Consider the following 20,578-nt stretch of genomic DNA (forward strand, 5'->3'; position numbering starts at 1 on the left):
GAGTATTAGATGTTAATGCATTGACCAAATCACAAGATAGTCTCCAAATCCCCACCAATCTTGACGAAGAAGCCCATGAAGAATCATACGTCCTGCCAAACACAAGACCCATAAGATCACTCTTGGCCGACTTAACCACCGCTGCTTCTGATGAATCACCCTCGCCCGATGCCACCATCGCCATCGCCAAACAAGCACCGGCTGAAGTCGACGAAATTGAAATCCCTAGACGCCATCCACAACGCGAATCTCCCTTGGCCCTGGCGGTACCGGTAATGCCATCCACCGACCACAAGTTACAACCTCATCTGTACAACGACACAACCATGTCGAGTCATGGTGACACTTCCTTGCCTGAGCCATCGCGCGATCTTTCTGGGTTTCATTCGATATTAGACCCAAAACGAGTTGAATCGGGTGCCGCCAGTATATTAACTGCCACAACGACTAACAGCACTGGTAACGCTGCCGCTGGCAATATTGTGATTCCACCACGGGCGGATATCGACTATATGTTTAATAACGAGTACAATGATACAAGGTCAAGTGGTCATACCGTGGCCACCAACTTATTGCATCATGGAAGTATACATCGAACTGCAACCGGCACAACAACAACTACCAGTGGCAGTAAAGACGACGAAGTTGACACATCGCCTAATATCGAGCAAGCACCACAGTTGGGAAGTCCTCGTAAGCCAGCTCCTACATCACGCACACCATCCTTACCTAACCAACCAGAATTCCAAGATCAATCGAGGTCAATTGAATCTCCAAACCAGTCTCGGTTAGTATCAAACGCAACCAATGCAACGGTAGTTGTAACCTCTCGTCCCAGACCAGCACCAGCCCCACCAACCACAACCACAACCACAACCACAACCACAACCACACCATCCAGTAGTGCTGCCCATAATCAAACTGCCGCAATCACACCCATCCCACCACAGCCAATAAAGTTCCCACCCCAACAACAACAACAATCTTCCAGTTATTCCCGCGGTGACTCTCCGCTGTTGTCCATGGGTGGTGCCCATTCATCAGGATCATTCACGCCTATACACAAGAAGAGCAAGACAGGGAAAGTACGTGATGTCATATCGTCGATGTTTAGCAAGACAAAGTCTACTTCGTCTTTGGGATCCAATGGGTCGTCTTTATCCTCGGGATTCAATCCTTTATCCCCCGAGATCAATATGAAAATCAGTACGCCATTCAATGCGAAACATGTGGCACATGTGGGAGTTGATGATAATGGTTCATACACTGGCTTACCTATTGAATGGGAAAAGTTACTTTCGGCCAGTGGGATCACTAAGGTGGAACAACAACAACATCCACAAGCGGTCATGGACATTGTTGCATTTTACCAGGACACCAACGACAACCCGGATGAGAATGCGTTTAAGAAGTTCCATTTTGATAAGAATAAGAGCAGTTCCAGTTGGTCCATCGGCGACAGTTCTAGTCCTTCGAATTTTGCCAGTAGATATTCCGACAGTCCTGACCAACACACAAACTCAAGTTCGTCTTTGCAGGAAGAGTATGAAAAGCCAGTTCTTGCACAAGCACCACCTACACCTACCCAAGCACCGAAAACCCCCAAGATGCCCAAAACACCAACATCTCATTACGAAGCACAATTTATACCTAGCAGACCAGCCCCACGACCACCAAAGACACCAGTACCTAAGGTGCCTACCTCACCAACTGACACCATAACTCCAGCTACCGCTACCGCTACACCAATCACAGCCATGACACCATCAATTACACCCATATCACCTAACAACACGTCGCCTACTTCCAGCCACAAGATGAAACTTATTGGCAGATCTATCTCATCGCTCTCGATACGATCCCGCAAATCAGACAAGTTTAATCCGCAAAGCATGCCGCCGGTGCCTAACCTACCACTGAAGATCCCCAAGCTGAAATCGCACTCTTCGTCATTGTCGAGTAATTTACAACCACATAAGAATGGAAATGGACCAACGACAGCTCCTGTGGCGCCAACAGCTCGTTTTGAACCTAAACCAATGATTAAACAACGTGGTGGAGAATTCAAGGCTCATCGTGCCCCACCACCACCTCCGCAACCACCGGCACCTAGCTCACCACCAGCAGCTGCAGCAACTACCGCCAAATTGCATCCAGCGCCATCACCACCTACACCAAAGACAATCACACCTTCTCAAAAGGCAACCACGCCTAAGCAGGCCCTCGATGATGTCATGGGCGAAGAACCAGTACCTCAAGCAGAACAACCCAAGAAGGTTGAAGATAAAAAACATGCTCCTGTGCGTGATGCTAAACAAGCGGCGATCATCTCACAACGTAAGCGCGAGGAGAAGAAACGCAAGAATCAGCAAATCATCGCAAAGTTACAATCGATCTGCAGTCCCGGCAACCCCAACGATATCTACACCGACTTGATCAAGATCGGACAAGGTGCCAGTGGAGGTGTCTATATTGCACATGAAAAGACGAATCCGACAAACACGGTCGCTATCAAGCAGATGAATTTGGAACAACAGCCCAAGAAGGAACTCATTATTAATGAGATCTTGGTTATGAAGGGCAGTAAACACCCCAACATTGTCAACTTTATCGATTCATATTTGGTTAAAGGCGACTTGTGGGTGGTTATGGAATACATGGAGGGTGGATCTTTAACGGAGATCGTCACCCACAGTGTCATGACCGAGGGGCAAATTGGAGCCGTGTGTCGCGAGACCTTGAAGGGGTTGAAGTTTTTGCATTCCAAGGGTGTCATTCATCGTGATATCAAGAGTGATAACATATTATTGAATATTGACGGTAATATCAAGATGACAGATTTTGGATTCTGTGCGCAGATTAATGAAATCAACTTAAAGAGGACTACTATGGTGGGTACGCCTTACTGGATGGCGCCAGAGGTGGTGTCACGTAAAGAATATGGTCCTAAAGTTGACATTTGGTCGCTTGGTATTATGATGATTGAAATGATTGAAGGAGAACCACCATACTTGAATGAGACTCCATTGCGAGCATTGTATCTTATTGCCACCAACGGAACACCAACTTTGAAAGAGCCAGAAGCATTGAGTGCAGAAATTAAACAATTCTTGTCGTGGTGTTTGCAAGTAGACTTCAACAAGAGAGCCACTGCAGACGAATTATTACAAGACAAGTTTATTTTGGAAAGTGACGATGTGTCTTCGTTGAGTCCCTTGGTGAAGATTGCTCGGATGAAGCAAGCGTACGGTGATAATGTTGAAGACATGTAGACTTTTTAGTTTTTTTTGTATTTACATATATATTATTAATGAGATATTATTTCTATACATAATCTTCTATTTCTAGGGTCTCGTTCAAGAACTTGACCACACGGTAAATGCCAAAGAATTCAGTAGGGTCGACTTGATCTAGACGGAGAAGGGCATGGTTCTTTTTGAACTTGCTCACAATCACATTCTCGAAGTAGAATATGGCATCATGAACCCCCCATGGCTCGACGTACACCTGCACCGTGGACTTGCCGGGCTCATCTTGTCTTATATACTCGTGTTTCTTGGGATCGAGAACGCCTCCGGAATCGATATTCTGGTGCATGTCATACAACGGGCATTTCAATGCGTACTTGCACCATTCCAAGACATCGTCCCTAAATGATTCGTGTTCCCCTGCCACGACAAACACATGGTAGTTCTCGTTGTTTAAAGTAGGAATCGAGTCCCAGTCTGAATAAGAATACGGGTGGTTTCCTGGAGATATGATGAGAGCTTGATGGTCGGTATCTCCCAAAAGATCCCAATGACGATGGGTCTCGTGGAAAATATGGTATTGAATAACGTCACGACGATAATTGTCGTAGTAAGACCAACCCGGCGAAAATTGGTGGTCTCCAGGCATGACTTTACACCAGGGACTAACCAAAATCACACTCTTGGGGTAAATTAGCGTGGTTGGGGACGGCATGGATGTGGCATACGAGTGTCGTATGAATTGCAAGAACGTGATTGCCAAATGACCCCCCGCGGAATCTCCCATGAGCACAAAATTGGTGTTGCCCACAGCAACTAGCCTTGCATAAGTTTCGGCTAATTGGTACATTTGTGTTGCAACAGGATATCCTTGAGCTGCGAGCTTATAGTCGAGATGCAACACTGAGAGTTTGCGGCGCTTCTCGGGACTGAGCAAGTGATAGATTGCCAATACTGATTCGAGCTGCGACGGCATGGTTTCGAAATAGTATCCTCCTCCATGCAAGTAAATCAAAATGGGGTCACTTCGTGACCTGTAAGGTGCCTTGACCAACCAGAAACTCTGCTGGTCAAACCTGATTCCGTAGTTGGGCAAGTCTGACAAGTGGGGATGGAGCGACTTCATGAGTTTGTTAATAAGGAAGTAGTTGGAAAGGATTGAGAGTAAGGCACTGTCCCTCACTGGCACCGCCAATGCTGCCCGGTACAATTGAAGCTTCAACGAGTTGATTAAGCTGCTTCTAAACTTTTCTGTGATTCCACCAACGAACGGATATTTGACAAGCACATAAAGAAGCTTAAGGGGAATGCTCAAAATGAGCAAGCCGCCTCGAACACTAATCATGTTGTTTAATGCAAAATTGGAAAAAGATCTAAAACAAAAACACGAGATCTTTGTTTAGGTTATTTATAAATACTTACAGAGTAACAACGCGAGATCAAAATACGGTACTAGGGGCACTGTTGTCTTTTCTTCTCCTCAATTGGGATAATAATTGCATTTAAATTGCCTGGCTGGGTAAATTTTAGAAAAGTGGATTGACGGTGTTGCATATTGCCCATGGAACTAACAACGAGTCGTCATCACATGCTAATTTTATGATTGATGTAAGACATCCTCCCCCTCCTCCACCTCCCCACCCCCCCTCGTTTTACCCCCACATTTTTTCCAGTGCAAATAAGCGTAGTCATCGCAATCACATGCGATTTTTGTGAGTGAGAAAACTATACTTTTACTTTATTTTATATTGAACAAAGGTGCTATTGGTGGCTTTATCGGCTACCAGTAGTCGTTGAAGGTAGTTTACCACAAAATCGGTTAGAATACCCACCTAGTGGACCAGTTTCATCGAAGCAAAAATGTAATTGTCACCTGCCGAGGGATGATACATACTAGGTATACACATAAAATATAAATATAAATATAAACATTCTCTCCGAAATTTGCCACAGATTAATTATACACTTTAGCTTGAAAAATCATATATCCTCCAAGGGCATTCCAGTTACCGCTTTCCTAATCCAATTTTACTTCTTTGTTTTCATGAAAGGCGTCTCCTGCCACCTATACGGCCACCCACTTTGGGATAAATACCTTATCCTTATGCATAGCATAATGTGCTTAAACGGTGATTAGAGATGGAAGTATGGGATACAGGAACAATGTATTGGATAGTGCCATTGTCTCAGAACGACTTGATGAGAAGGAACGATCGAATCATGTCAAATCAGACATAATGCGTTGGCTCTCGCCATTGTGCATTGAAATATTTTACACGAATCCCGGGTTACCAATTGCTAAATGACCTGATTAGGAACTTACAAGCGTATTGTGATGGTTGTAATTACACATGGCCGTTTTGTGGACACAAAATTACGTCATACCAACAATCTTGCATACATCTGGTTGTTCTCGGTTGCATCAACCAACACATTTACTGACTACTTTTAAACTTCAGCTTACTCTTGCTGATATGACTTGGCCTATGGCAATGATGTACGAATTGTAAGTGGGTGACATTCAATTGTATAACTCAAACATGATTGCTTTAGCCAGGCACCGTAATCGTTAGCCTAGGCGTACTGCATAGAATTCCGAGTCTAGCCGGATAATCCTTGGCGGAAAATCTGGGAATGGGAATGGAATCATTTTGACTGGTTAGGGAACAATAAGATTTACAGGTTATACCTAAAACGTGTAAAAAAACGACTACCACCACGCATTTACTAACAGATACGTAATATGCAATAATGTGACGTCACTATAAATCCGTAAGGCGTGTTTTCAAGCGTTATGCATGTTTTTTTTTCCTTCTATGTCATTCTTTTTTTTGTGTTTGTGCACGACCCTTACATGACCATGCTCTTTTCAGGGTTAGTGTGTCCTGAAATTACGGGAGTTATTTTGGCAACCACATCTCAATTGGCTTCTTTCTCGTTGTATATAAACAAGTTAAAGTATCATTGTTTCTTTTGCTAGTAAGGTACAAGTTTTACTACAATTATTAACAACAATTAGCAATTACAACAAGTGTATTCTTATCTGCAGTTGCTTATCTCACTTATACTTTACTTCACTTTACTTTATTGGAAGCCACCCCGTCCACTTATAGATCGATACACACACACACATATATATATATTTCACAATGTCGAATGGTAACTTCATAGTTCAGGAAGATGGTGCAGCCTCTGACTCCGCCATCGATTCTGCCCCAGGTTCTGCCTCTGGCTCCGCCCTCGCTTCGCCCAAATTCCAATCCTACTTGAACAACGATGGTATTGATGAGCTCCAACCCTCATTGAGAAAACACAGAGTGTCCAACTTGTCGTTGTCCGACTTGAACCAATGGCAAACTGGTTTGCACAAGTTGACATCGTCGCCTTCCTTGTCCAATAAGGGCTCCTCCACTAATTTGAAGAAGGTGGATTCCTTGGCTAAGTTGTCAAGAAACTCGTCCATCATCAGGAGAAAGAAGAAGGCTGTGATTGACCACGAGCGTGTTGCCTCTTATGCCTTTTGTTTTGATATCGATGGGGTCATCTTGCGTGGTCCCGACACCATCCCTCAGGCCGTGGACGCTATCAAGTTGTTGAATGGAGAAAACAAGTACAATATCAAGGTGCCATATGTTTTCGTCACCAACGGAGGTGGTAAGCCTGAGAAACAGCGTGCTGATGATTTATCAAGAAGGTTGCAAACCACTATTACTGAAGACCAAATCATCCAAGGTCACACCCCTATGAAGGATTTGGTTGACGTGTACGACACCGTGCTTGTTGTCGGTGGTGTCGGAAACACCTGTCGCCGAGTAGCAGAATCGTACGGGTTCAAGAACGTGTACACCCCCTTGGACATTATGAAGTGGAACCCAGCCGTGTCACCTTACCACGATTTGACCACTGATGAAATTGCCTGTTGCAAAGACGTTGATTTCCTGAAGATCAAAATCCAGGCCATTCTCGTGTTTGCCGACTCGAGAAACTGGGCTGTCGATCAACAAATTATTTTGGAGTTGTTGTTGAGTAAAGACGGTGTCATGGGAACCGAGTCGCAAACTTACCACGACGGACCCGAGATTTATTTTGCCCATTCCGATTTCATCTGGGCTACCAATTATAAATTGTCCCGATACGGTATGGGGGCTTTACAAGTTTCCATTGCCGCTTTGTACCGTGAACACACAGGGCAAGAGTTGAAGGTTAACAGATTCGGTAAGCCACAAAAGGGTACGTTCAAGTTTGCCAATAAGGTGTTGACCCATTGGAGACAAGGTGTGTTGGATGAACATTTGAAGAAGTTGTCGATTCACGATCCAAATGCCAGCCAGGCTGATATTTTGATTAATGAAGAAGGAGAAGAAATTATCAACCAGAGCAAATTGGAATCTTATCACTACTCCGACTCGGACGATGATACCGATGACGAAATCAATAAGGTTGTCGGCAAGCGGGAACAAAAGACCGATAAGATTACCTTGGAATTGCCACCTGCTTCTACAGTTTATTTCGTAGGTGACACTCCTGAATCGGATATTCGTTTTGCCAATTCTCACGATAGTTCATGGCATTCCATTTTGGTCAAGACTGGTGTTTACCAAGAAGGTACTGTGCCCAAATACAAGCCAAAGCATATGTGTGATAATGTCTTGGAAGCAGTCAAATATGCCATTGAGAGAGAACATGCTAAGGAATTGGAAGAATGGAACGAAACTGCCGTGGATGATGAAGCTTCCTCGGCCAAGATTAACTTTTCCGACTTGGTTATGACTCCAAGTGACACTCAAGAATCGAAAAAGTCTGAGAAGTCAGAAAAGTCCGTGGCTTCAGTGGACGAGCTTGAAACTGTGGAAGTTCCTGGTATTTTAAGCGAACAAATTAGTAAAGTCAAGGATATCAAGGTTCATTCCAACTTAAGAAACGAAGCTCAATAAGGTGTATAGTTTTTTTGTTTTGTTTTGTTTTTGTATAATTTATATAATATTGAATTGAATCCTATAAACATAATCTAATTACCTTTCCAGAAGAAACTTTGATCAATAGTAAAAGAAGCACGCAATGGAGTGTGGTCACTGCTGTTACCGACAAGAACATGGTATTCACCAGCTTCCACCGACCATTTGTCTTGGTATTCATCCCAGAAAGACACAGAGTCTTTCAAGGGCAATTCGATAACGACAGTATCTTTGGCACCAGCCTTCAAATGGACCTTTTCGAATCCCTTTAATTCCTTGACAGGTCTGATCACGTCAGAATCGTCTTTGGAGATATATACTTGGACAACTTCAGAACCATCAAGCTTACCCGTGTTGGCAACTTGAACGGCAACCTGAAGAGTGTTTTGGTTGACATCGACCTTCAAGTTGGAGAAATCGAATGTGGTGTAAGATAAACCATACCCGAATGGGAAGGCAACTTCTCTACCCAACTTTTCATAGTATCTGTAACCAACAAAGATATCTTCACCATACAACACTCTTCCTCTTTCAGTTCTAAAGTTCAAGAATGCAGGATTGTCTTCGTTACGCTTAGGGAAGGACAAAGTAAGCTTACCACTTGGATTAGAATCACCATACAACACGTCAGCGATACCGTTACCGGATTCGTTACCACCGTACCAAGCTTGGAGCAAACATGGGGCTTGATCAACCCAAGGCAATTCAACTGGGGTACCCGATTGGTTAACCACCACGGTATTAGGATTAGCTGCCAAGATAGCCTCAACTAATTTGTCCTGGTATCCTTCCAACTTCATGTGGGGACGGTCAAATGATTCCGATTCCCATTCTTGGTTCAAACCAATACAAACAACGACTTTATCGACAGATTGTGCAATCTTGACAGCATTGGCAATTTCATCATCATCATCGATAACCTTGGCCATACCGAGATTAATACTACCACCAAAGAACTCGCAACCATTAGAAGGTAAAGTGTAAGTAGGACCCGATCCAAACTCAACTCTAACCTTGTAAGTTTTGCCCTTTTCAAGCTCGATAATACCATGCTCTTCGACAGTACCGACGTTGAAGAAGGTTTCACCATGACGTTGCTTGGTCTTGTTGTCAACCACGAGCTTATCGTCAATGAAGAGCTGTGCAGTACCGACAACAGTAACTCCGAACTCGTAATCACCTGATTCTTCAGGAGTGAAGTCCCCTTCAAAGTCAATGTAGAACAAGTTATCCTTGACCTTCTTGTTGTAGTAGTCGGGGAAGTGAAGCAAGGAAATATCCAAGTTGTATTCGTCAACTAAAGTTCTCTGTGGGGTGCCTCTTGGTTCAAGGTAGAACTTCATGTTGTAACCGGTTTGACCTGTCTTTGGGTTAATTAAACGAGGACCCAAAGCAGGCAACAATCTGTGGGCATAGGCGCCGACAGTGTACTTTGGCTTGGTGTTGGCCTTGGCAGCAATAGAGTCGTATGGTGTAGTGGTATAGTAAGCACGTAAAGCGGCGGATCCACCACCACAGTAAGCAGCAACCTTAGCGTTTGGACCAATGACAGCGACGGTTTCTTCTGGTTTCAATGGCAAGATGTTACCTTCGTTCTTAAGCAAGACAACGGAATCCAGGGCTAATTTACGAAGTAAAGCACTGGTCTCGGGAGTGTTGTTTTGGGTGGTTTCTTTGCCACCTTCAGGAATACCGGATTGGAGAGCAACCTTGATTAATCTTAAGACTGATCTGGCTCTATCATCAAGCTTATTGATGTGTAATTCACGAGTCTTGACCATGTGGCAAATAGCTTCGACTTTTCTGAAATAAGTAGGACCAGGCATTTCAATGTCTAAACCATTAGCAAGGGATTCCTTAGTGGTATAAGTGCCCCACCAATCGGACATGACGGTACCTTGCCATTCCCATTCTTCACGCAAGATCTCTTGCAAAAGGTGTTCATTTTGGGAACAATGGGTACCGTTGACCTTGTTGTACGAAGTCATCAAGGCACTTGGCTTACCATCTCTCAAGGCAATTCTGAATGGTTCCAAATAAATTTCTCTCAAGGCACGTTGAGTAACGATAGAATCACTGGCATTACGTTCGTGTTCCAAATCGTTACACACGAAATGCTTAGGGGTAGCAGCAATACCTTTACTTTCAATACCCTTGATGATAGCACCAGCAGCGACACCAGTAAGATAAGGATCTTCGGAAAATGATTCAAACCCACGACCACCCAATGGTCCTCTTTGGATATTCATGGTTGGTCCCAAGATGACATGGACACCCTTGTGGTGGGCTTCTTCACCCATCAACACACCGGCCTGTTCCAAAAGCTTCTTGTCAAAAGTAGCAGCCAACCCAGTTCCACAGGGGAAACAGGCAGCAGGTACCGAGTTGAAAAACTTGGTACCTCTAAGACCGTTGGGACCATCACTGAATCTCAAACTAGGAATCCCGACTCTGTGAATAGGAGCAGTGTGCCAGAAATCAATCCCAGCAAGTAACTTGGCTTTTTCTTCCAAAGTTAATCTAGCCAATGTGGCTTCAACATCGAAATCAGACACGGTCATTATTTGATGTATAATAGTTGTTAAAGTTAGAAAATATCTGGGGTAGCGACTGGAACGTCTGGGGATTGTCCCTATTTATACTAAAACATGATGCAAACACAACTAGAACTGGGTTACGATAGTTTTAGTAAGCTCGCTAGTGGGGAGGTGTACGCGAAGTGGAAATTTCCAACAAACTCGGCATTTCTATGCAGGTGGGATGGTTGGAATCATTACCCCATTGGGATGTGATCCCACCATCAAAATGGATGAATTACCCCATTGGGATGACCGAAAATTTCAACAAACAATCCACCCGCGGCGGATGTACGTTTAGCCCGCGACACAAAAATCTTGCCGATAATCAACCCATCCAGTTAGGTGTTACATAGCAACCTTTTCATATATAGTTACACCCCATTTTGGTCTATTTGAAGGAGGGGTACGATCGGATGGCAAGGATATGATGTTTTCTAAGTAGTTAGCGGTAGCTTGAATGAGTGATAGAGCCACGAGAGCTCTGTTTGGTCGGATCAACCTTCCTTTGTATTTGCAGTATAACCAGCAACGAAGTTAAATTTGGTTGCAATTTCTCAATCGTAGATCAGTCTGTATCGACAACGTCATTTTAAAGTGGTTAGTGACGTAAGGTGTGGCGCTGATGGCAGGTGTATGTGTTCTCGGGCAAGAACCCCTTGGCAGAAATGGTAGATGAGATGACTTAATTGACAACTGGATTGTACAGAAATTTTAATTAGTGTTACTTCTTACCTGGGTAAAAGGTGGTGTAGTTTTACAAACCTACAATTGTGACCAATGAATTGTGGAGGCTGACTAATCTATAATTGTAGGCTTACCATCCAGACAATTTCTGCAGACTTGGAAACCTATGATTTTTGTAGACTTTCTAGCCTCTTCCTGTTTTAGCGTTGAGAACCTGCATTTTTCTGCAGTATGGAGAACCTAGGATTCATTATTGCCTTATGATTTGTAATTGTGGTCAAGTTAACCATTGATTTCCTTAGATTTGCCAGTGTATACTGTTGTTGGGTGCTTTAATAGGGGTTGAACCCTCCATTGCCGATAGTTTTAAATATCCATCCCATCGAGGGGGGGGAGGGGGGGAGGTATTTGTACTGCCATCATAGCTGTCTTGTCGTTTTGTCTTTCCTGAATATTTTGTGCATTACAAGTGCAAGAGCTTTTTAAATGAGCTCACTACATTTCCAGTTCCAGCGCGTAGTACTGAGTATTTGCTGAAGATTGATTATCCTCTTTGATTAGCTCGACTTGACTATGCACTCTTTCAGAGCTAAATGTGATTGTTTTCTTGTTCTTTGGAGCAAGATCGTGACTAAAACGGTATACTTAAAATCGATGAAAATTTCAGCCAAATCCTACGAAAATACTCCTCACATAACTTGACAAACGGGAACTCCATAGATGCTTTCTACTTCCTGGGGAGGAGGACAGACATCCAAGAGGGAAGAGGGAAGAGGGAGGAAAGGGTGAACATTCATAAAGGAGAAAGATGGATCAGGGGTAACTGGACAAGAGTGATTGTCAAGAGTAACCGTGGTAAGAATTACCTAAACCCGAGAAGTAGCCGAAAACAATTTAACCACCTCTTATTTTGTTTCTCCGCAAGAGGCTTGTTCAAAGATGAACATGGTGCCTAAATCTTCTAGAAGGGCATTCAATCTTCGGATTTATGCAGTGCTCTTCGTTATCTTTGATCTAAAGTCTATTGTTGACAAGGTTACCCACGGAAGGCTCCGCATTATTTCCGGTGGTGCAAAATTTCAATTTGCGGGGGCCCAGATTTTGTGGCCATTGTTTTAACGGCCTATGTATTGAGATTGACATTTTCTCCACTACACTTTATCTCCACAATATCGGTCAGATCGAAACTTGGACCGACCGACAATTTCAGGTACTCATAGACAATATAAATAGGGAATCTTCCACCAGAAATTATCATGTCTTTACTCACTAAACCAAACATGTCTGATTCGTTATTTTCCGCCCACGACTTCTCCAAAGAAGTCGCAGTTTCTCATCTTCCCTTGAAACCCAACATCATTTGCGATAGTATTGCTGTAAAGGGAAGCAACGGGAATGCCAACTATTCCAAAGTGTTTCGCAACAAGGCGATACCCAACAGGATCGTCAAAACCATTCATCCCGACTTGAACACTCATCACAAGTTGTTTGCTAATGCTGCTGAATTGTTTAAGAATAAACCGTGTCTTGGAGCCAGACCATACGACTATGTCAACAAGAAATCCGCTCCTGAGTTCAAGTACTTCACTTACGGCGAAGTCAACGAGAAGAAGAAGAGGATCGGGGCTGGTTTTATACGATCCTTATTAGCCAATCCATTCAAGAACTCCGAATTGGTGGCTCACAAGAAGATCGACCACCATTTACGTGATTGGATGAACTATGGGACAAAGTCAACCGGGAGAAACAATCCCGATTTTGAAATTGAAAAGGCTAATTCGTTCATCTTGTCCATCTTTGCTTCGAACCGTATGGAATGGATCTTGTCTGATTTGGCGTGCTCGTCGTTTTCAATCACAAACACAGCCTTGTATGACACGCTAGGTCCAGAAGTTACCCAGTACATCTTGGAATTAACCGGGTCCCCTATGATTGTCTGTTCGATGGACAAGATTCCCCAGCTTTTGGACTTAAAGAAGAAGTTTCCTAAACAGCTTGAAAACTTCATTTCTATAGTGAGTATGGATCCAGCTGAGTTAATCCCTACTGAATCATTCGAACTTGCTTATGAATTAAGAGTCACCATTCAAGATTTGCGCCAAATTGAAGAAATTGGGGGAGAAAACCCCATTAAGGAACTCGCACCCAATCCAGATACGTTATACACGATCTCTTTCACTTCAGGAACAACCGGCTCTAAACCTAAAGGGGCCATGATCCCACAGTCTATGGCGGCAGCATATATCAGTTGTTTGCTATGTTTTGAACCCCATGCTGGTCCTAACGACAAAGCATTCATTTTCTTGCCGTTGACTCATATCTACGAGAGAGAAACTAGTTCGTTTGCTTTATGTGGTGGATATTACCTAGGATTCCCTCAGTTGACAATTGGCAGAAAGGATGTAAACTCGTTCAATGATTTAATTGATGATTTACGAGTATTTAAGCCAACATACTTTTCCATCGTTCCCAGATTGCTAACCAGATTGGAAGCGTTGATCAAGGTCAAGATCAAAGAATTAAACCCTAACGATCAGGAGAAAGTCAACAAGATCATCCACTATAAGCTTCAGGAACAAAGCAAAGCTGATGGCTCCACTGGATTTGACTTCACATTTGACAATTTCGGTCCGTACAAGGAGCTTCGCCAGTTTGTGGGATTTGACAATATCAAATGGGTGCAAACCGCTTCGGCACCTGTAGCAGCATCTACTTTGATATTTCTCAAGGCCAGCTTAAACATTGGAATCAGACAATTGTACGGTTTGACGGAATCAGGCGGGGCAATCACTGCCACCGACGCGTATGAGCTGAATCCGGGATCTTGTGGAAGCATTGGCCCTACAGGAGAGTTCAAGTTGAGAAACGCGAGAGATATGGGCTATAACATCTCAGAATTGAAAGGGGAGTTGTTGTTACGTGGTCCTCAGATCTTCAAGGGTTATTATTACAATAAAGCCGAGACAGATGTTGTATTTAATGAAGAAGGGTGGTTCCACACTGGTGACATTGCCAGTATTGATGGAAAAACCGGGAGAATCACGATTATTGATCGGGTCAAGAATTTCTTCAAGTTACAACAAGGTGAGTATATTTCTCCCGAGAAGATTGAAAATCGATACTTGTCTTCCAACCCCATGATTACTCAGTTGTATGTCCATGGTGATTCATTGAAATCGTACTTGGTTGGGATTGTCGGTATTGAATATGAAAAGGGGTTGAAGTTTCTTAATGAGGAGTTTGGATACAATAAAATCGCCATGTCTTCAGAAGAATTACTCGAGGAATTAAACAAGGTGGAGACCAAGAGTAAGTTCTTGCATATTATGAATAAAAACGTCAAAGATAAGTTGAGCGGATTTGAAATCTTGCACAATATTCATATTGAGATCAACCCATTGACGGTTGAAAGAGATGTGGTTACTCCTACATTCAAGATTAGAAGACCGGTAGCTTCCAAGTTCTTTGCCAAGGTGTTTCACAGATTGTATGAGATTGAACAGTCTTTAGTTCTTGCTGCGAGATTAAAAGCGGCCAAGTTATAGATGTGTATATTTTTTTTTATTATCTACGTCGTTGAATTTTTGAAATAACTACCCAGTACCATGGTGGCAAGAACACCATCAGAAGAACTTCTTTAACTAAATCAAACCGTGTAACTTTAAACTCACGTAATGTGTTTTGGCGTAACAATCTTCGTTTGTCATTTTGATCATTATGTACTTCCTGCAAGAGAAAGTCTCGCAATACCCACCACAAATGTCCCAATCCATAACTTACTGTATAAAACCAAATGAAGGGTTTAAGTATGACTTCAACATACCACTTCCAATTTATATCGAGTAGATTCACTGCAACCACTAGCAAATCCAACAGCGCACACACCCAGGGGTAGTACACTTTTTTGAACTGGAAGATCCCAAACAAGTTCAACACTTCTTCAGGGGTGATTCTGCTATCGATGTAGATCAACAGATGACACAACAATTTTCCTAATTGCGGCAAGGTTATTCCGAGTTTGTAATATCCAAATGTAGCCAGCAACACAATAGCAATACATATCTGTAGCAAATAATACAAGAAGTCAATGGTCTTGTTTCGTTCAATGAAATCATGGAGTAATTTCCGTTGCTCGGCATCAAATGAGTCCACAACTTGAGGCAACATGCTCAGATTAGTTATGAATGCATCTTCGACTCTCCGAGTTGAACTACTCACAAACCAGATCTCCATGAATAAATTCATGGATAGATCGCCGAATGCAAAGAAAGACGATACCAATCGCCAAATTTGATTAGTGAATGCTCGTTCGGGTTGAAAGAGTAGACTGCTTAGTTTGACCTTCTTTAGTGTAACTAATGTAGACGTGGCTACAATTGCAATGTTCCATCCGCGTGTTACTGGTGGTAGACTTGTCCAGAGTGCATCCATGATATATGTATAGTTGTAAGATCCGGAGAGACGTGGGATTAATTGTTGCTTACGTCAAGCGTTTTTTTTTCTGGGGGTTATTCTTTTTACAACCAAAGTTCTTTTACACAGACAACAACAACAACAAACAGGTAAGATTAAGATTATACCGACAAATCTAAGTTGTAGAATATCTTCCAGCCAAGTGAATACCTTCCAGTGTTAGATTGATCATATTGATTTGGTTGTTGTGGGTGTGATAGGTGGGTGGCTATTGCACCATCAGTAAATGCCCGTTAAATATTACGCAAGGTTATTTTGACGAATAACCAATGGTAGGCACCAGTGATTATTCTACAGGGTATCACTATCCAATGAATCTGTTTGCTAACCATGCAATAGATTGACACCTATTACTATGGCAAATAAATATCAAACAGCACTTTAAAAGAATGTCACATAGGGGTGTTTTGTGGTTCAACTGACTATAGGAATTCTAACTACTTGAATATTGTTGTCTCCTTTAAACATCTTCCTCAACAAGTAACCAGCAGAAGGAACCCGCTTTCAATTTCATGTCAACCACCTAACATTCTTGTTGTAAACATATACTTATTACCAGGTCATAGACACCGCTACCAAACACAGAATTCCTGCACACATAAAACATCACCAGTTGTTCATCAAAAAAATGCTGCCAAGTTTTTTGCTGCCAGTTGCCACTTCTTTGTTTACAACACACCATGGATATAGACATAAACGAGATCATCAAGCCAGTTTCTGGATACATAAGTAGACCATCCCATGAACCTATCCTTGAACCATACAACTATTTAGCGGAAATCCCAGGAAATAATCAGAATGTGAGAACAAAATTCATCAATGCGTTCAATGAATTATATTACAAGATTGACAATAGGCTGTTGCTTGATGCGATTGGTGAGATAATTTCCATTTTTCACAACTCGTCGTTGTTGATTGATGACATTGAGGATTCGTCATTGTATAGACGAGGATTACCGGCTGCCCATACGAAATTTGGCATTCCATTAACAATCAACTGCGGTAATTTAATGTACTTTATCGCGTTACAAAAGGCCCAGCATGATTTACCACTTAAGTATTTCACAGGTGTAGCAGATAGTGAGGAAGTGGATAAGTATAAATTTGAAACTCTGCAGATCTTGATTGATGAAATGTTAAATTTGCATCATGGACAAGGATTGGATATTTATTGGCGAGACTATTTGATTAAGCTTGAAAAGTTACCAGACATTGAAGATTATTTACAAATGGTTAAAGACAAGACTGGAGGATTGTTTAGATTGTCGATTAAATTACTCACATTGTATTCTAACGCAAGTTTAGGCTTTGATTTGATTCCTGTTGCTAATCTACTTGGAATTATATACCAGCTCAGAGATGATTACTTGAATTTAGTAGACGACAAATATTCAGCCATGAAGGGCATAGCCGGTGAGGATTTAATCGAAGGGAAGTTGTCTTTACCGATTTTACATTGTTTAAGAACTAGCAACGAATCGAATCCTGTTTATAAACTACTACACACTTATACCACTAGTGAAGAAAGAAAGAACCAACCGGAGTTAGTTGAGCAAAGCATACGGTATATGATCACCGAGTCCAAATCTTTAGAATATACTCTTGAACTAATTCATGATTTGGAAACCAAGGTGAAAGACTTGATTTTACTGGAGGCACCGGATTCTGAAAAGTCGTTATTATTTCAAATCATCAATCATTTATGTGATATTTAAACTAGTGGTATTCCTTGGAGTTTAGACTTGTCATCACCAGCATTCCACGATTCCAAGAATAAATCAAGGTCACTAACAAATGGTTTGGCAAGGCATGCGTTGTAATTGGAAGAGCTGTAATGGTCATCTGTAATGGCAAACCGTTGCACTTCATGTTCAATGTTCTTGGCGACCAAATTATGGTGTAACGAAACATCAATAGTGTTTAATTCGGGATTTTTATTAGATATATTTGATTTTATGAGTTTAATTAGTTCAGGGTAGGTGTAATCTAATCGTACTTTTTGTTGAAATGTAGTAGGTACTGTGTCTGTAAGTTTTGGTGGGATAATAGAGTTGACATTCTTTGGTTGTTCCATAGTTTTAGATACGAGAGATTTGTATCCTGGTCTCTTGGGTATGACCAAATTCAAGATCTTCCTTGGACTAGCTTTCTTTTTGGGTTTGGTTAAGGGTTTTGGCAAGGTAATCTCATCACTTGGTTCAGCTTTCACTCGTCTAGTAGAAGATCGAGTTTTCCGAGGAATAATAGCATCACTGGGTTCTCGTTTGACAAGTATACGTTTGCGTCCCTTGGCTCTTCTCGGAGGAATATCCAACTCCTGCTGGATCAATTCATTATATCTCGCTATATCTGAATCATAATTCTTATTCTCTCGTTTAACTTTTGTACTTCTTCGTGTGGTGGCCATATGACTATAGTGTTTGATATACTGAAAAATTTCACTATCGCAGATCATCTCATTTATAATGTCAAAAATAATAATAAAAAAAAAAAATTAACTAGAATATACTGATAAAGGTGCAAACAACATGTTATACTTAATTGGGTTAGGATTATCTTACGAGTCTGACATCACCGTGCGTGGGTTAGAAACTGTCAAGAAATGTAAGAGGGTCTACTTGGAAGCATACACTTCCATATTGATGGCGGCAGACCAACAATCACTTGAAAAATTTTACGGCAGGGAAGTGATCCTCGCTGACCGAGAACTCGTCGAGACTGGCGCCGACCAAATCTTGGACGGTGCTCAAGAAGACGACATTGCCTTCTTAGTAGTGGGGGACCCATTTGGCGCCACTACCCACACCGACTTGATCATCAGAGCTAGGGAATTGAACATCCCCGTTGAATGTATCCACAATGCTTCGGTGATGAACGCTGTGGGTGCCTGTGGGTTACAATTGTACAAGTTTGGACAAACTGTCTCCTTAGTGTTCTTCACTGAAACATGGAAGCCTGACTCGTTCTATGATAAAGTCATGGAAAACAGAAAGATCGGGTTACACACGTTGTTATTGTTGGATATTAAAGTCAAGGAACAGAGTATCGAGAACATGGCCAGAGGAAGATTGATCTATGAACCACCAAGATACATGGACATCGCCACTGCTGCTAGTCAATTATTGGAAATTGAAGAAAAGAGACAAGAACAAGCTTATACTCCAGATACCCCATGTGTGGCAATCTCCAGATTAGGTTCCCCTAGCCAAAAGTTCAAAGCCGGTACCTTGAAAGAATTGAGCGAGTACGACTCAGGCGAACCATTACATTCGTTGGTGATGTTAGGAAGACAAGTCCACGATTTAGAATTGGAATATTTATACCAGTATGTAGACGACAAGGAAGCATTCAAGAGCTTTGTCGAGAAAGATCAAGAGTTCTTCAAGCCTCCACCATACGTCCCTCCTGAAGATGATATGAGCGATTAGATACATTAACTATATATGTATATAAAAATACACGATTATTCCTTCTTCTTCTTTGTTTCAAGTTCAACTAGTTCTCCAATGACATTCTCCGAGATATCCCAGATGATCCAATCATACCAGCCCATGTATGCGGGAATTATTGTCACTAGATGCCATAAGCTGTGGGCATCGATCAAATCGTAAAAGAATGGCGGGAAGTCGAATATTTCAAGCGACATACCAAGGGCAACTATAGTGCATAGCAACAACGGATATAACGAGTATAATTTGGGACTGCTGGAGTAGAAACTTGGTAATATGACTTGTTTGAAATGGATATAGTTCAAATGACATAAATTCTTCTCTTCGGATTGTTCCAACCAGTAATACTTCGAGTAAAGCGTGTAGCACAACAATGCAAAAAACACATTTTGCCAAACACCAATAAATATATTTGCTCTCATGTTGTACGTATATGACCAGTCTGTGATTAGCCTATGGATGTGGTACATATAGGCCGAGATACATCCAATGGTGAACGACCACCGTAAAAGCACACGATCTGGGCGATACAAGGAAAACACTCGAGCTCCAACAGCATGAAACCCCGTCAAGACAGTCAATCCAGCGAAATAGTAATCCAAATGTTCCGTGACCAAGAAATCACGGATGTGAAACACGGTCGAAAATATCCACGCAAACATGGTAACCACATTCAACACTAACGCATTGACAAACTGAAATCGCAAACTGCCCAATTTCGTATTGGTGACACAGCTCCACAACTTTCTAAATCCCAAATACGCCACAAATAAGTTTCCAAGCGACATCAACACACTGAACAACTCCTGAATCCCAAACACGCGAAGAAAGGGCCATTTGCCATGGAACTGGTACACCTCCTCGTTTCTATCCTTCCTCTCCTGGGTTATTATCCTCTGACACTGATAGTCGCAATTCAGATCACACGTCCATCCCAAGAGTTGGAGATGCAAGGGAAGCGGCATCTCCACAAACAGCCAAGCCCGGTTGTAATAGTGAACATGGCCCTCTTGGCAAGTCAGTTGACGACATTGCTCAATACAATGCTGGAAATCATCCAAGTCATCTCCTGGTGATCCAACCGCAAGCCGAATCAACACAGCTAGAAACAGTAGTCTGAGTAATCGCATGGTTACTTTGGCTCGTCAACAATGTGGGTTGATTTCAATGATTCCCTAAATCGTATTTTC

General features: G+C 42.2%; 10 protein-coding genes across 10 annotated transcripts; 6 read left to right on the forward strand and 4 right to left on the reverse strand. All coding sequences in view use genetic code 12, as the record gives it.

The window, feature by feature from the left end:
- Positions 1-2,200: 2,200 nt before the first annotated feature.
- CST20 (mitogen-activated protein kinase kinase kinase kinase) lies at positions 2,201-3,326 on the forward strand (the record flags this gene model as incomplete). The annotated part of the gene is made up of 1 exon (XM_007375404.1): positions 2,201-3,326. A coding segment is annotated over one exon (747 nt), but the record flags the coding sequence as incomplete, so codon positions are not given.
- On the reverse strand, positions 3,325-4,697 carry SPAPADRAFT_66837 (uncharacterized protein; the record flags this gene model as incomplete). Its single annotated transcript, XM_007375405.1, has 1 exon — positions 3,325-4,697. One exon carries the CDS (start codon positions 4,591-4,593, stop codon positions 3,325-3,327), a length of 1,269 nt encoding a protein of 422 aa, XP_007375467.1.
- A 280-nt stretch (positions 4,698-4,977) lies between these two features.
- On the forward strand, positions 4,978-5,984 carry SPAPADRAFT_61275 (uncharacterized protein; the record flags this gene model as incomplete). Its single annotated transcript, XM_007375406.1, has 1 exon — positions 4,978-5,984. A coding segment is annotated over one exon (155 nt), but the record flags the coding sequence as incomplete, so codon positions are not given.
- Positions 5,985-6,162: 178 nt separating this feature from the next.
- On the forward strand, positions 6,163-8,268 carry SPAPADRAFT_61276 (uncharacterized protein; the record flags this gene model as incomplete). The annotated part of the gene is made up of 1 exon (XM_007375407.1): positions 6,163-8,268. The coding sequence occupies one exon, from the start codon at positions 6,398-6,400 to the stop codon at positions 8,180-8,182; it is 1,785 nt and encodes a 594-aa protein (XP_007375469.1).
- On the reverse strand, positions 8,257-10,764 carry BGL7 (uncharacterized protein; the record flags this gene model as incomplete). The annotated part of the gene is made up of 1 exon (XM_007375408.1): positions 8,257-10,764. One exon carries the CDS (start codon positions 10,762-10,764, stop codon positions 8,257-8,259), a length of 2,508 nt encoding a protein of 835 aa, XP_007375470.1.
- A 1,982-nt stretch (positions 10,765-12,746) lies between these two features.
- Positions 12,747-15,011, forward strand: SPAPADRAFT_50773 (uncharacterized protein; the record flags this gene model as incomplete). Its single annotated transcript, XM_007375409.1, has 1 exon — positions 12,747-15,011. One exon carries the CDS (start codon positions 12,747-12,749, stop codon positions 15,009-15,011), a length of 2,265 nt encoding a protein of 754 aa, XP_007375471.1.
- Positions 15,012-15,030: 19 nt separating this feature from the next.
- On the reverse strand, positions 15,031-15,897 carry SPAPADRAFT_139495 (uncharacterized protein; the record flags this gene model as incomplete). Its single annotated transcript, XM_007375410.1, has 1 exon — positions 15,031-15,897. One exon carries the CDS (start codon positions 15,895-15,897, stop codon positions 15,031-15,033), a length of 867 nt encoding a protein of 288 aa, XP_007375472.1.
- A 708-nt stretch (positions 15,898-16,605) lies between these two features.
- On the forward strand, positions 16,606-18,354 carry BTS1 (farnesyltranstransferase; the record flags this gene model as incomplete). The annotated part of the gene is made up of 1 exon (XM_007375411.1): positions 16,606-18,354. The coding sequence occupies one exon, from the start codon at positions 16,620-16,622 to the stop codon at positions 17,652-17,654; it is 1,035 nt and encodes a 344-aa protein (XP_007375473.1).
- A 92-nt stretch (positions 18,355-18,446) lies between these two features.
- Positions 18,447-19,414, forward strand: SPAPADRAFT_61281 (uncharacterized protein; the record flags this gene model as incomplete). Its single annotated transcript, XM_007375412.1, has 1 exon — positions 18,447-19,414. The coding sequence occupies one exon, from the start codon at positions 18,468-18,470 to the stop codon at positions 19,365-19,367; it is 900 nt and encodes a 299-aa protein (XP_007375474.1).
- Positions 19,358-20,548, reverse strand: SPAPADRAFT_61282 (uncharacterized protein; the record flags this gene model as incomplete). The annotated part of the gene is made up of 1 exon (XM_007375413.1): positions 19,358-20,548. The coding sequence occupies one exon, from the start codon at positions 20,516-20,518 to the stop codon at positions 19,403-19,405; it is 1,116 nt and encodes a 371-aa protein (XP_007375475.1).
- Between the last annotated feature and the right edge of the window lie 30 nt (positions 20,549-20,578).

This window comes from Spathaspora passalidarum (genome assembly GCF_000223485.1).
Source record: "Spathaspora passalidarum NRRL Y-27907 unplaced genomic scaffold SPAPAscaffold_4, whole genome shotgun sequence".
In the NCBI taxonomy this organism is placed as follows: domain Eukaryota; kingdom Fungi; phylum Ascomycota; class Pichiomycetes; order Serinales; family Debaryomycetaceae; genus Spathaspora; species Spathaspora passalidarum.